This window comes from Poecilia reticulata, chromosome 1 (assembly GCF_904066995.2).
Source record: "Poecilia reticulata chromosome 1, P_reticulata-male-v2, whole genome shotgun sequence".
NCBI lineage: Eukaryota > Metazoa > Chordata > Actinopteri > Cyprinodontiformes > Poeciliidae > Poecilia > Poecilia reticulata.
In genome coordinates, this window is record NC_088830.1 from 18,540,150 (window position 1) to 18,556,544 (window position 16,395).

General features: G+C 39.0%; 2 protein-coding genes across 7 annotated transcripts in view; one reads left to right on the forward strand and one right to left on the reverse strand.

Moving 5' to 3' along the window:
* The window catches only part of rnf24 (ring finger protein 24), a 34,234-nt gene extending 20,732 nt beyond the window's left edge, over positions 1–13,502 (forward strand). For all 6 annotated transcript variants that reach the window (XM_017305931.2, XM_008411818.3, XM_008411825.3 and 3 more), the window contains 4 exons: positions 763–805; positions 2,654–2,695; positions 7,293–7,372; positions 9,420–13,502. In XM_017305931.2, the coding sequence (XP_017161420.1) occupies positions 763–805; positions 2,654–2,695; positions 7,293–7,372; positions 9,420–9,561 (307 nt within the window). In that variant the 3' untranslated portion in view covers positions 9,562–13,502. The remainder of the gene's footprint in view (positions 1–762; positions 806–2,653; positions 2,696–7,292; positions 7,373–9,419) is intronic.
* ccdc86 (coiled-coil domain containing 86) lies at positions 13,194–16,339 on the reverse strand. Its single transcript, XM_008411789.2, has 4 exons — positions 15,644–16,339; positions 15,211–15,340; positions 15,041–15,115; positions 13,194–14,505 (listed from the first exon to the last, which is right to left on the reverse strand). Exons 1-4 carry the CDS (start codon positions 16,192–16,194, stop codon positions 14,359–14,361), a joined length of 903 nt encoding a protein of 300 aa, XP_008410011.1. The 5' UTR covers positions 16,195–16,339; the 3' UTR covers positions 13,194–14,358.
* Positions 16,340–16,395: the final 56 nt, after the last annotated feature.

Genomic DNA, 16,395 nt, shown 5'->3' on the forward strand with positions numbered 1-16,395 from the left:
CTTACAAACCTACGAATTTCTTTTGTCTGTTTTGCTTTTTTTTCCCCCGTCCCTTTTCTATATTATTTAATCTCCCTCTGAAGTATGTTCTGTGGATTCTCTTCTCATTAAATGTCCATCATGTTCTCTTGCTGTTCTCTGAAGTATGTGTATTTAAAGCTCAACTTGTGTCTGTCCCAACTTTCTTGGAACTGTGTAAGACTTGTCTAAACAGCCTGCAGTTCCTAATGGCTGTTAAAATCTCACTTAATTATAGTTTTACCTGAGGATGCAGTGTTTTGTAAAGAAAGGAGGGCTTAAAGTCTTCCAAGAATATCATCTGTTTATATGTAATTTGACTTACTCCTGCCTCAGTTGGCAAAATAAATCTCTAAAGATTCTAAGTTTTGTTTCAGGAAATATTCTGCCTTCTTTCTATGTTTGGTTGATTAAAGCCATATGTTTTTAGTCAGGAAGTTATTTTTGGCCTGGTGAATTAAATGACAGACTGAACTTTGTGACTCACCACACTCTGCCAAGACATTTATTCTGCTCTTTCTTTTTTGACCTTCTCTCTAAAGTATATTTTATGTAAACTTATCTTCTGATGCGTTTGCTAATTTACATGAAAGCCAGTGTTGTTGGATAATTTGTTCTCTTTTACCAAAGCCAGTTTTGTCCACCTCTTTTTGTTTTGTCCACCATTGCAGGATGCAGGATATGTGTCTATGTTAATCAGTCAATTGTTAATCAGAAAGGTGTTTTGTCTGTCCGTCTCCCCAGGTTACGGCACCAGGCACACAAAGAGCTATATGCATACAAACAAGTAAGATAACGCTTGCAAACACACTCACACAGTTCCTATTTGAAGGTTGCTCGCATTTATCATTGACTTGAATATAATTTTTTAATAAACATTAATGTTACATCTAATCTCTTTTTTGCAGTGTGGAAAGGTTATACATCATACTACTGCCAATCACTTTAAAACCAAGAACTGGGTGCACTGGTTTGGCCTACTGGTTTTCTCTTACCATCACAAGGTCAAATATATACATACACCCTACAGAGGTTTGAATTGATATTTCTTAGCTGGTTCCAAATCAAAACCCATCAGCTATCTTCTGGCATAATTACGAATGAAGATAGACACTGTTCCTAAAAGAGGAAAGGAAACCCCATTTAATTTGGTTGGATGCTTGGCATGGACTTTTCTAAATACCTGTCCTGGTGTGCCAGAGTTCACTTGCTTTTCCCAACTGGTGTTTTTTCTGAGCTTTCACTCCTGCCCCCCCAAAAAAGGCTTTATATTCATGGGTAAAACTCTGGTTCATTTAAAACACACGATGCAACTCTAGTGTAAAGCCTCCTAAGATGTTTATTGAGTTTTGGGCATCAAGGACAGTAAAAGTCGATCCAACTGGGCAAATGTATTGTAGGAATGGAGAGTCTGAGAGAACGGCACCTATATATAATAGCCCATGAATTATTGCATCCACAGAGTTTTTGCAGCTGCAATTTTGCACATATTGATAGTGGGATGTTGAATTAGGGCTGAGGTTTTGGCTATTCCAGCAGCATAATGTTGACATGCTTTATCTATTTCAAAACTGATTATTATTATTATTATTATTGTTTTTCTGGCAAGTAAATATTTTATGTTCAATCAGATGATCTGTACCAGTTCTGTGTAGAAGAGTTGTCCAATATCCAACCAGAATTATGGCAGAATCTCATTGATGGATTCAAAACAGTGTTGACAGAAAGTTAAAATGGATGTTTAACCAAATATTAGTGAGGGAGTATCTATATATCTGAAGATGTACATTCAATTTTGATCATGTGTGGACTGGAGAAAATATGCAGTAATCTTGAACTTGTGCACCAAGTTCTTGTTTCTTCTTCTTATTTTTTTAAAAACATAGTTGTCCGTCTTTCACCCACTCAAAAATACAGCAGAAAATGTATCTGATATTTATGCTGATGATGAGTATGCAGAAATGTATTACATTGTGCATTATGTATCAAATATATTGTACTGGGGTAGAGAAATGCATAAAGTCTATGAAATTGTTCATAAATTAGTCCTAAACCCAAGTGTCTTTGAAGCATGCAATTTCTGTTATGAGTTGGATTGACAGCTGGTGGCATTTCAAGACTATTGTTGCTTTTTTATTTTTTAAAGTACAACGTAATTCTCATGTGCACTCACAGAACTTTTTAAATGCCAGGCTATGCTGCAAGAAATGTGTCCATTAGTGGAGAAGAGTGAGCGCAACATGCAGCCTGCAAAGCTACTCCAACAGAGAGACAGACAGGCACGCCTGTTTTACTCACCGTGCTGCTAGATTGTTAAAGAACCTGATATTGATTTAAAACAAGTGTAGAAGCACATTCTAGATCACCTCCGAGCAGAGAAGAAGTCTTTGTCTCTGTAATTGGTCTCTCGACTTGTAACCTCAAAACATCGCAACATTCTGCTCCTCTGTCGGCTCAGAGTTTGCAAACACACTTCTACACATGGATGTTTTATTTGAAAACTAGCAGCTGATTTGAACTTATTCTATCAAAGCTGTTTTATTCATTGTCTAAAATAATGACCAATACAATACAGATGGTTCCTTTAACTGTATTAAAAAGCATGCTTCTCATCATATTTTGGTTTCGCTTTCAGGTCATTCAGAAGGAAAAAGTCAAAGAGCTAAACTTGCATGAGGTAAGCACTGAACCTTTTAGATTTTTCAATATGAAAATTGTCTCTCTTTTTTTGTAGTCGTTGGAATATTCTGAATTTAACTTAATCGGTTTTTGGATCAGAAAATAGGAAGTTGAACAACAGTGGAGCGAACATGTTATGTTCACTTAGTGTTGTGTCTAGGTGGAAGCTAATAACAGGCTGTGTTGTGCAAAAGCTCCTGAACCTGACTTATGAAAATATTTCTGTGTCTACTAACGGTTGCCACATCATGAAAAAGTGCTTCTAACAAGGTTTGGTTTGAAAACATGGATGTTATTAGAACCTTAACGGCAGTGAAGCTTACTGTATACCATGTGAATATTTTGAAGTAAGACAACCTAGGTATAAAAACACTGAAATCACATGCAGTCAAAGAAAACATCAGCCTAAGTTGATGAAACCTAGACTTGTTTAAATTCCTAAGTTAAATATAGTGTATGAAATGGTTGAGGAAACTAACAGGACTTAAATTTCATTTGAATTTAAGTCCTGCTCTTAAATTCAAATGAAAATCTTTAAAAGGGGCTTCAAAAAACAAAAACAAACCTCAAACCCAAAAATCTCAATAAAATGCATTGTGGTTTGTGATGTGATAAAACTCAGCTATGCTTTTTGGGGAATCATTTTGCTCTGTTTTGTTATATATTTGTTTATTCAGGCAGCAGTAAAGACAGGACATTCATTGTTTTCTTCATGATTCGCTCACATGACTCATTGACATGTGAAAACTACCGTCTCCTGTTTAAGTCATCAGTCTCTGTCGTGGCATTATTGCATAATAGTAACCTCCCCTAAGCTTAGTAGGAAAATTACTAGCACACAGCAGAACCAGGTTTGAATTAGAGTGAACTCCAGTCAAGAGCCCCAACCCTTTAGCGCCGGAAATCTCATCTTCACACCAACTCTAGCACAGTTTATTGCCATCTTCCCCTTGTCCCCTCAGGGCATATGAGTGTTTTTTTTTTAAAGAAAGAAGTGTAATGTGATTCAAGACTGAAACAAAATAAAGAAGTCAAGGACAATAATGCACACTCAACTCAGACTGGATGACCCACTTTTGAATGTAAAGGATTATCCTGGAGGCATGAGTGAGGCTAGGTTGAATTTCAACATTTTAATGGAAAGTACAGAAAAGAGGCTTTGTTTGGGATTGGTTTACAGGTCAATGCATGCCGGAGAACGTCTGATGTGTAACCTAATCAGATCTTCTAGAAGAGTCTCTTCACAGTTTGTTTGAAATTAACCAACCTGCTGGCACACATAAAAATGTGTTATGTAAACAGTGAACTTCCATGCAATATAGTTCAAAATATTTTTGCATTAAAGTGATCAAGGTCATTTTTTTTAGATCTTTTAAATCTAAAACAAATACTGATCGCATTTATGACATCTGATGTTAAAAATGTTAGTAATTTGACTTTTGATTTACTTTGATAAAATGGTGAAAACTATGCCTTGAATATTGTGGGATGCCAAGTATTATATCAGAATGAAGCCTGTACAAAACTTTATTCTAAATAACTAAGTTGTTTTAAAGTACAGAACTACAGTTATTAGAACATATATATATATATATATATATATATATATATATATATATATATATATATATATATAGGACAAATATTTGTGCATACTAAGTGAAAAGAAAGTCTATATGTACCTCATTTTACTGTTTCCAACGGTTTGCAAATCACAAATTGACTAAAATGTTTGTAAAATTTCCATTTCGGCATTCACTTCTGTGACATTCTGGGATTTTGGGAAAGTTTGAATTGAAGCTTACAGGACGATTGGTAAAAGGGATTTGTCAATCTCAACTGTGAGTGTGAAATCTCAGGCAAGGAAGAACATTGATCTGTTCTCCAATGCAGAGAGCAAAGCAGACATCCAAACAAATAGCTGCTCTGTGTCCAAAACTGGTCAGAAGAAAAAACTTTGGGCCCCCATACAGTTCTTTTCAGCCACAGCTGTCCATCCACCCATAAATCTGGGTGGCTAAAGGAGTCATTGTTGCAGCTGAAAACCTTCTCCCATAAAAGAGCTGTCCACTAGGTGAATGAAGTTTTGTGAGTGCGGGTAGATGAACCGTTTCTATGCTCATGCTTTTGTAATTTGAAGTTCCTGTCAGCCGCTGAATTGGTTGTTGTTAACTCTTGGAGCAGCTCGGTGTGGGCACAGTGCGGCCTGTCATCTCAGGTCACTGACCAGACATTAACTGGACACTTCGTCCATAACAAGAGTCTTTTGTGAGATCGGTACCAGGAATGTTTGCAGCTTCATGCGGCACCATTTCAAAGTGATTCAACTAAAGCAGTTGGCAACATGTAGAGTTCCCACGCAATCTCCAAAAGTCTTGAGGAATCTGAAGCTAGCCATTTTCAAGGTCAGAAAATATTTCCCATTGCTTATTCTGTATCCCTTCCTCCGAATATATCCATCCCTTTATTCATCATCCATCCACCTGTCCACCCATCATGATAATCTTTAAAGACTAAACTCTGCAGAAATCTCCACCATAAATGATTGTTTTTGTATTCATGTATTAACAAAGTGCAGAAAATGACAAATTGGAATTTGTCGGGTCACCTTTACACAGAAGGTAAAATAGTAATTTGTTAATCTGTGGTTTGATGGTTTACCTGTTCTTGACTAATTTATGTGCTCGTCTGTATTTGGCAATAAAGAAATAGATTGACGCACAGTCTAACAGTGATGCTTGAAGGTATATTTTACAACAAAAAGACAAAAAGAATCAAAACTAATTTAACCTTTAGGTAAAAATAGACTTAGTTTTTGAGTTCATCCATATTTAATTCTCTTTAGCTGTCTGTTTGGATCCTGCACTAATTTGAGAAGAATCTGTTTTCATCGGGGGAAGCAGTTGTAAATATTTGATCTCAGCAAGAGTGACCCTAGATGTGCAGCCACCGCTGTGATCACGGGCCTCACGCCGTCATGGGTGGTCCTGGGCTGTTAATCTAATTAGGAAAGCACGTGGAGGCCTGTTAACCCTGGTGCTGTTAACCAAGATAGCTTGAAAGCATGAACATGAAAAATGCTTCTCTGCTAAACAACCATTAAGTTTGCTAATCTTGGGCTGGGTGAATGGATGAGAGTTAGGATGAAGTTCTCTGAATAAATGAATCGTGATAAACATTTTGTAAGTTTAAGGCTTAAGAGCTTTTTGATGTCCTCCCCCTGAAATATTGACGAAATATCTTTTCTTCTCTGCCCCCTTACAGATTTATTCAGTTTTTTTCTACTTGTTCACACTTGTTCAGATCATCCAATAGAAGTTAGCATCAGTCAAAGAGTATGAGTATATGAGTAACCAAAATTGCAATTTTTAAATTATTATTTAATTTATTAAAGGGAGAAGCTATAAAAATAACCTGCCTTATGGAAAAAAAGCATTTCCCCCCTAAACCTTACAACTATTGGTGTCGCCGTTGGTAGCACCAAATGCCGATACATATCCGTCATTTTTTGCAGCCATTGTTCTATTGACAAAACCAAAGTGTGAATGAGCTAAACGTGGCAGAGTGATGGCCAGACATTCTCCTTCTGGACTTCCTGGGAGAGAGTCTTGAAGCAGCAAAGTAGTCCCAGATTATCATTCCGTAACGGCAGGCATGATGTTCCTCTGAAACCCTGTTCGTTCTTAGCAATGATAGGAAACATCTTCCAGGAAACCCTTTGCAGGAGCTTTCATGGGGCTCATCCATGCTTTCTGACAACACGAGACGCTCCTTTGTGTTGTTTTTGGTGAGCAATGCTTTTTACTGCTTGTTTTTTCCATTGACTGTGATTTGACCAGGTCTCGGTATAGCTTTATCAGAGTTAACTCATAATTTAACTGTGAGGCCAAAGATTGCTTCTTTGCCTTTTTCCCATCTTTAAGACAAATTGAAAATTGATAGCTTCGCCTCAAATGACAGATTATTGAACAAATAGTCCTAGTCTGAACACTGGGTACGGCTCCTTTTCAGTGAGTTATAGTAAACTGACAGACTGAAACAGCAAAACAATAAGTTACTAGGTCTACTGCTAGTTATACGAGTCTGGTGCAGAGGTGTGTTCCTGCCAAAGAGAACAGATGAAAACTGCTTTTCATTAAATCCTTTTTATACACGATGAAAGGAATGTTTTCTTCAGGAAAAAATGCATTTGAATCAGTGGATTGGCCTGTCCATCTGGAATCCGTCATTGACAACATTCAGAGAATCACATTGCAATGTTTGTTTGAAAAGCTTTCCCAGTGAAGACGTTTGCCTTCCCGTTAAATCAGAAAAAGGCCACAGGTAGTCAAGACTTGTATAACCGGACATAGTTGGTCAGTTACTCTTCTGTTTTTCATGTCCTTTTATTGTCTTTTTGTGTGGATTTTGGCCACAGTTGTGTTTTTCTTTGTGAGCCAGACATTCATGGCTCGCCTGAGCGGTTTGTTTGCAGTCCACCGACACAAAACTGAGATTAGTGCAGAGAACCAAAGTGAACTGAATTATCAACACATTTGCAGTTCCTGCACGCTTTATACAGAAATTGTAGCTGAAGCTCTGACCTTCTCTTTCAGATATGTGCGGTGTGCTTGGAGGAGTTCAAGCAGAAAGATGAGCTGGGGATCTGTCCATGCAAACATGCCTTTCATCGGAAGTAAGTAGAGGCTTTCGTCCGGGAGTTTGCCGTCAAACTAAAGTATACATGAAGTCAAAAACAGATTTATTTTTTGCAATTTTTATATGTCCTATCGTCACCAATTACAATGTTTGGTGACATTAAGAAAAAGTGTGAAATTTAACATTCAGCAGTAGATAAATATAAAACTAAAGACGTTCAGAGTGGAAAACACGGATCATAAAGGATTAGATGAGCTAACTTCATCCCACATCTCCCCTCGTGTCCCAACGTTTCAACCGAGTTGTTTACATTAGTCGAGTCCTTTGACCTAGTTTTCCCCCAGTGGCTGAAAGAATTCAAACCAGAGGTGGTTTTTAATGTGTTTACAAGTAAAACCATGCAGTTTTATGCAGAGAGCCTTTAAATCCAACCATTATTTGGTTGATCTTTAAATGGGGGGAAAAAGCAATAAGCCATACAGTATCTACAACTGACTGACAAATTCAAGACATTTGGAAAGTTTACAAAATTCTCGATTTGACTCTCACTTGGGGTGGAAAGAGTAAACCTAAATCACAGTTTCACTTGTTAAGAGACAAAAAAAACACCTGGTTAAATATAACTAGACATAGCCAGATCACTGTCAAAGCAGTAGAATCAATCATGTATCTAGAAAATTAACAATAATATGAAAAGGTTTAAAAAACAAAGCATTGGGAAAATTGAAGCTCGGTGCCACAAGGCAATTTCTAAAGGCTTTCAGATTCACACAGGGTTGGATTGGATCATTTATCTTTCAAGAACAAAATCAGCATTTGGAAGTTTCTTTTTAAATTTATTCATGTTATCCTCATGTGATAAAAATAACTAAAATGAAGGGTAAAAACGTTTTAAAAGCCTCGGAAGCCTTAAAGTATCTTTAATGACGCTCATTTGGTTTCCAAAGATCAGAATTGCCACCAGCACATTTTCTTGCTCTCCTCATTTATGAAACTGCTTTACATTAAAATCACAGGAATAGAAGCTTACTAACGGTTTGTCACACACTGATTTGCGCACACACATCACTTCTGCTCACTGTGAAGCTATCAGGAGTCAGACAAACACTTTGATGCTTAAGATATGAGTTTTCTTTGCAACGTTCAGAAATCATACATTTTGGACTCTTTCACATTTCATATTTTTAATGCTCGTTAAATGATTCAGCTGTCATAATATGATGTTTCATGTGATGAGATGTACTTTTCTTCTCTCCTGATATCTTGACCAGCTGACTCTGTTTCATTGTGGGATTTTCTGTGAGGTTTTGTTTTTATTTTAACACAGCACATACTCACGTGGCCAGAGGAGGACATCTTTGTGACCTCTGGTTTGTTTGTGTATACTTTACAATCTGAATAGACAGTGATGCCTGATAGAGAGCCCCATCAGAATGAAGCAGGGATATGGATATGATTTCTGACTGATAGGCTGTTACAGCTGACAGCTCATTTATCGCTGCCCTGGGTTGCACCAAGATTTTCAAGTTTTGTTTTAGAGATAAATTAAGTTAAAAGGGATTTCTCAAACAGGATTTAATGCAAAGTTGCTCTAAAAGTTGCATTGAAAGTCCATTAAAAGTGCCAACTTTGCATGATTTTGTAAATTATGATCATTTAAAGTGTCATTATTTACCGAATGACACTTCATGACAGCTGTCATAAACATTCACAAAGACTTCTTTATGTTCATGGCAGATGCCATGTTTATTATGTCAGTCTTATGCACATCCCTTCAAATAAAGTGTTACCCTTTTTTCTTATCTACTTATTTATTTAGTCTTTAATTTCTAGCATTAGTTCTTCTCTCTCAAGATTTCCAAACTATATAAAATTATTTTTTTCAGTGTTAAAGATGTCTTTTTCTTTGGGGGGGGGGTTAATGTTTAATCCTGTTTTGAAAGGTAATTCCTGGCCAGAGTAAGAGTTTATGGGTTGATTTGAAGAACCAGCTAAATAGTTTTTGGTGCTAAAATCATTTTTTTTCTCTCTCTCTCTAAATCTGACATTTTAAACATACTTTGGCTCATTTTTCTATCCCTCAGGTGCCTCATTAAGTGGCTGGAGGTGAGGAAAGTGTGCCCGCTGTGCAACATGCCCGTCCTGCAGCTCGCCCAGCAGGCCAGCACCACGGAGCCCCCTGTGCCCGTCCAGCAGCCCCTGCCCGGCGCCGAGAACCTGGTGTAGCGGACGCTGAGTCCCTCTCGGAAAGCAGCCGGCGGACACACAACAAACCACATCCCAATGCTCACACTCACACCTTAAACAGGTACCCTTCGGTGGGAGTGTGCGAACTGACACAAACTGGAATAACTGAGCAGAAGCTCACAAAAACTGAGAGTCTGCGGTCGTCATCACCTCTTTTTATTTTTGCAAAAAGAAAAAAAAGGATTTCCTTTATGTCAGCACAGAGTGGCTGATAATCAGCCGTTCTTTTTATTTTATTTTTTTTTACTTCATGGACGATGGAGCTGATCTAGAAGAAGTTTCTTTTTGTTACTTTTTCACAACCAAAGCGCTTTTCTGGAGGGCACCAGCAAAAGACGAGGAAGAAAACGCAAAAGCCAAGAACTTCACTACACTAAGATATATATATTTTTTGTTTGTTTCATTTAAAAAGCACTTTACGAGAAGGCGAAATCTTAATTGCTTTGGCCTAAGGTCATGTATTATATTTTATTTCTTCCTCTTTTCCATGTACAAAGCAGACGGACAGGTTTTAAAACATTACACATCTACGGAAATCTCAAAGGGACAACTCTGGAACGGTTTTGTTTGCTTAAATGTGAAATGTTTGTGTCACCATCGCCCAGGCATTACTCTGACTAATCCAGTTGTCTGCAAAATTTAGACTTTAAGTCAAAAATATGCATTCTAAACCAAGGTCTTTGAGCTGTTTAATAGAAGTAACGCTTCTAGTTTTTCATTGCCCTTTTTTTCCTGTATTAATGTCATCAGATTAAGGTTCGTGTATTTCACGGATGAAAGCAGGAGACTTTTAAGCAAAGCTGCGGAAAGTCGTTTCACAGATCCTGCAACAGAGTTGATTTTTCTGGAACACAACAAAATGAAAAAGAAATCTTCCCTCAAAATGTGCTGTAGTGTCAGCCATTTCATCTCTCTTGCCACAAATGTGTAAATCTATTTATTGTCACTTATTTTCTCTCTCTTTTTTTTTTCTATTTATCTTTTTTTTTTCTTTTTCTCGGTACCGCTGCGTTTAGGAGCACGAGTCAGTGAACTGGCACCAGCGCCACCAGTCCTGGCCTCAGCGTGTAATCAGCATATCCTTTTAGTGGACGCACATACATGCACATAAGGGAGCAGCTGGAGCTGACCCTCCTTTCTCTCAGCTACACTGCCATAGTCAGTGGTCAGCAGGTTGGAGTGAACCAGGGTTTTCATTCATGCAAACACACATTGCAGTTTATCCCCTTTTTTCCTGCTTTTTCTCTGCAGTCTTCTGGTGCTTTCGCCTCCCCCCTCCTTTCTGTATCGGTACAACGTGCTTTTGTTTCGTGCCACACGTACTTCAGCGCTTTTGTGGATACTTTTTTGTCCTCTGGTTAGCTGAATTTGGTGAATTAGCTGAAAGGCCTCGCTGTGAACTCCCCCCCCCACCCCTCTACTGGTAACATTAGTGGGCTAAAATAGCTCACTGAGCTTTGGTAATGAAGTGTTTTGTGGCTTCGGTTTGGTAATCAGCGGGATTTAGAGAGCATAATGATAGTATTTTTAACTGATAGTCCTTACAGCATGTTATAATCAGCCACAAGATGATGATAATGTGAAATCAGAAGTTTGGCACCCGTCAGAGCTGATAATACTCACATTGGACGCCTCCTGTCCCGTCAGTGAAACAAATGATACATTCTGTATCTTGTGGTCATCTATTATTAGGCCATGGCCACAGTTATCCGCTTCTCAGAAATTACCACTCAGTAACATTTCATTCCCACACACTTGCAATTTATGGTTATGACTGAATTATCTATTTTGCACGCCTAAGTAACTTGTGGCCACACAGTGATACTTTTCCCACAAATGCTACTGGGAACGCCGCTCATTCCACAGCGACGGACCGAAGATAAGTTTGAGACAGGCTGTCAAACAATCTGTGGTCTGATCTGTATCTTCGGAAAAATAGCTCTCGGAAATGAGAGCTATTTGTCTACAAAAAGGAGCGTAAATAACATTAGACTTTATCGGCATGCTGTTGCAGTAGTCTTCATGTCCCGTTATCTTTTCAGCAAATAAAAATCTGAAAAGTGAGCTGTTGGCATTTGTATTCAGCCCCACCAGTCATTTATAATCACCTTTCTCTGCAGCTGTAAGTCTTTGTGAATCTATTTAAACCTCATTTTTGCCGACGTTGATGAATCTGCTTTGATCTAAACCACGGGTGTCAAAGCTCAAGACTTGCTGGTCAAATCCGAAAATCTGACAGCACACAACATAACAGTTGTGTGCTTAAACATTGTTTCATCAGTCAAGTCAAATCAGTTTTCATTTGAATAGGACCAAATTAAATCAATGTAAAACATTTTTACATTATAAGCAGTCACTGATTGTGTCTTTAACACCATCTTGGTCCTATTTTCCTTTCGGTTTTCTCTTTGCGTGCTCGCCACAAAGCAATGATCTCAACAAAGTGTCTCTGGCTTTCAGTTGGAAAAGCGTCGCTACTCTGACGAATGTCTCATCTCCGCCGAATGTCAGCCAACACACAGAGGACTGGACCTTTAAAAGATGAAAACGTCTGCCGATACTCTGGCATTAACTCAACACAGGGCAATTAACACTAAAATTTACCGGGAATCTTTGCGCCCATTTTAGCCTTAGTTGAACAAAAACTGTTGCAATAACAAAGAAAGATGTGTTTCATTACATCTGTGGTGAACAAAACGACTGCCATGCTTTTCTTTTAGCTTGGTGTGTGTGATGTATTTTGGACATGAAGAGGCTGGGACTGTTAATGTTGCAGCATGAGGGAGCAGATCTTCCATTTTACCGCCATTCATACAACCTGGCTCTCTTCCATTCTAACAACTCAAGTCTTAAAGCTTTGTTTACTGATCTGCCTATGGATCTCACATTGGAAGGAAATGTTTACTGTGAATGCATGCTGCTTTGCAAACATTTTCTCTCACCATTTGCTCAGTGTAAGACGTTATTGTTACAAGATGAATTTCCACACGAGTCCTTCATCTAAACCCCACAGCAGCTAACGCTTGCTGCCATTTGTGCACCTTTGTCGTTGGTTATTACTTTTTTTTTTTTCCCCACACAAGCCTCCCTGTTTTCCTTCCGCCCGCCGTCCTGATAGTGCCAACCAGACATGAAATTTTAGGAATTAAAGAGAGTCTGCGTGACGACAGTGGAAAAAAAAAAAAAAGTGGGGCTGAAGAGCGCAGTAAGAAATGTCTTCCCACCGCTGAAATCATCCCTGACGTCAGCGTTGCCTTGGACTGAGCTGTTATAAATAGACATCCAGTCGGGAGCAACGTTAGACATAAATTATTTACTGATGACCACAGAAGAAAAGGCAGTTATTGATCACAACACCGTTTCATGGAGGTAGGGTTCATTTTGACAGGGGAAAAAAAAGAAAAAAGAAGGAAACCCAATAAAATTTTCCTTGCTGCTTGAATCTCTTCATGGTTCCATGGTTGGTTTTAGCAAGACCAGACCATTTAGGGTTTTAATCTCTTGTCACTGCCTTGTTGAAGTGAACCTGTGTTTGTTTGTATTGTGTATTTATTCCTCTGTAGCTCTTACAAACTCACAAATAACTTCCTACCTTTTGTCCAAACAAGTCGTTTTACCCTTTCCCTTGAATTCTCCTCACTTTTCCCTCTTTTTTTTTTTTTTAACACTGATTATGTTTGTGAAGTCTCACAGACATTGTTTGTAAAACTAAGAATTCTGCAGCAGAATATTTTTGGAGACTATATGCTGTACAGTATTTGTAAGCTCTATTTTTGTATATTGCTCTTTTGGGGAAAAAACTAAAATTAGTTTGTTTTTTTGTTTTTTTCCTTTTTGCTAATTTCATGTTTATTCGTTTAAAGAAAATGTTGCATGTGACTGACTTGAACTGTAAATAAAATTTCCAGATTTTGGAAAGACTTTTGTCTAGTTGTGCTTTTTTCCATGCATAATTAATCTAATATGATCTAAATCCTGATGCCAAAGGATTAGTAAAGGGATTATTACATTTTAATTACACATAAGAAGCCTGTTCATACAATAAAAAAAATATACTGTTAAGTCATTGAAGATTGCTTTAATGTTGATGTAATACCGCCCCCTTGCGGTAAACATTTTTATTTGTACTTGTGCTCTTAAGTAAACCGATTCATCAGCGCCCCTTTGTGGTTAAATCAAGTACTTTGTTTTGCCATAATTCTTTCTAAATGATCCCATTTTTGAGATGACAGACTTCATAGACAGTTTCTACCTTTGAACAAATTGAACATTGAATACACAGACAAAAGCAAAGTTGATGTGAAATATCAGAATGCTAATTTTTTCCTGATGTGCAGAAATCTCTTCATGGAATGTTTTCACACATGTATGGCAACAATTTGATTTAATAATTGCTCGATAGTATTTTAATAAGTATATATGCAGCAACATTATAGGGTGAATCTGTTTGATTCAGAAACACAAGTAGTGAATCAGCCAATCGCATAATGTCTGACACTATGCTGAATCTTTCATGCAAAATTAACACTGTTTTGAGAGCAAAAAGGGGGGTCCACTCAGGAACCAGGAAGGTGGACCTCGAAAAAGTAGCTGAGTATATTGAGACCAGTTATTAAGTTGACTGAAAAAAATCTGACCTCTTCCATGTACTGGGACTCTTGGATCTGTGTTTGAAAGCACAAATGAAGAATAACGTCCGAACTTGATCTGAGCAACTATATCCAACAACAGCACGTAGACAATTTTCTGAATAGATGTCATTTATTGTCACAGTTCTTAAGTTAAATCTTGCTGAACCTTTTTTTGCACTTTGCTTGTGCTGTTCTGCTTCTGCGGTTTCTGCAGCAGAGCCAGGGTGTCTCGTTTCTCGATGCGCCTCAGCTGTTTCTTCTTCATCCTCTTGATCTTTGCCGTGTTCCGGATCTGTCAAACAAAAACCAACGAGGAGTTTTACACATGCCTATATTTCCCCATCCTTTTTGACTCTACGTGATCAGAGAATAAACATGTCAAAGATTTTCAAATAAAATGTGGGCCTCCATTTGTACTCCCTCACTTTGAATCCAGCTGTTCTGTGATCGCCTCAGGAGTTTCCTTAAGAACACGAGCGAATAAACAGAACCAAGGAACGGAGCAGACATGAGGTGTGGAAAAGTTTAAAGCGCCGTTTGGTTCTAGAATAATATCCCGAGGTTTGAACACCTTAAAGAGCTCTGTGTACATTTCAGCCTACGTTCACAGTGCTGTGCGGAGAACTCATTACACCCATGGCAAAACGTGATGGCAGCATCACCCTGTGGGGGCATGCTGTTCTTTAGCAGAGATGGTGAGGATCAATGGAACTAAATGTGGGTCTAATAGAAATTCTGTTAGAGACTCCAAATGATGGAAGAAAAAAAAGAATCCTCCATTAAGGCAGGGCATATCAAACCTGTAAGGTGAGAGGTCGTATACGTACCACTTGTACAATCTCGGCTTTGCGTTCATTCTCTGCGCGCCGTTTCAGGTTTTCCTCTCGTCTTTTCCTCTTATCCTAAAAAAAAAAAAAAAAAATGAAGCACAGCCTGTTAGACATAGAACAGCAAAAGCATGACTTTTCTCCAGAACCTCTGCATCGCATCACATCACCTCCTTCTTCTGGGCTTTCTCCTCCTTCAGCCTCACTGTGAACTGTTTGACGAGGTCCTTTTCACGCTTGGCCTGCATCTTCTTCTCCCAGGAGGAGCACAGAGGTTTGTCTCTGACCAATGAAGAGAACCTGGATGCAAACATCACAGTAATAGACAGGTGAGTGTTTTTTCCATCACTAACAATATGTTTGCATAACTAGTCAATAGTTTTGAAAGAATAATTGCTGCATACATTGAAAAAAAAACCCCAACCCAATCCAGATTGTTTTTAGGTGTTATGACAAAGTAGGCTGCATTGTTTATTTGTGAATAAATTAACAGTTTCCATCATAAAATCCACTGGATGTCTTATTTTATCAGTATTACAGGTTAAGAAATAACTTTTTCGAACAGAAATAATCAAATTTCAGCAAGTTGAAGACAGATCCCACCTCTGCTTGTTCCGGTCCTTCCACACTCTTCCTGACTTTGGTTTTCCCAGCGGAACCGCCGGGATCGGTTTGGCACTGGGAGTCAGGTGAGCTTTCTTCTTCGGGGTGCTACCTGAGCCTACAGGAGCCGTCTCTGCTGGTGCAGACTTGGACAGCTGATGTTCTCCTCCATCATCGGGTTTATCCGTTTCCATAACTGCTGCCTGGGCCGGTGGGTCTGAGGGCACTGTGGGTTTTGCTGGTCCGGCGGGTTCTGTCATTTTTGTGGGTTCTGGTTCCGTAGACGCACTGGATTCTTCCACGGTCGGACTGTCTGGTTTCTGCTCCGTATCTTCGGGGTTTTCTTCTTCCGCCGGCGGTGGCAGCTCCTTTAGGACGGACCTCCTGGTCCTTCTGCTGGGAGTCCTCACCGGGGTTGTGTTGTCCAGCAATGCGGCAGGAGGGCGCACCGTGCGGCCGCTACGGGTCCGCCTGCCCTCCGCTGGCGGATCCTCAACCAGCTCCTCCACTGAGCTGTTGTCCTCCGTCCGGGCCCTCGTTCTTTTCGGCATACTTCTTAATAAAACAGACACAAGTACATAACTTTAACAAACTCCAAGACCCACGTGTGTCTGCTCCCAGCCTTGCGTATGATGCGTTATTTCCGGTTCTGACGTAGATCCAGCTGTGCGTTGTCGCCATCTGTTGGTGTGAGGGAGGAACGGCAAATTACATTCGTAGTCTATAACTAGAACTTTGTATTGGAACAAAAA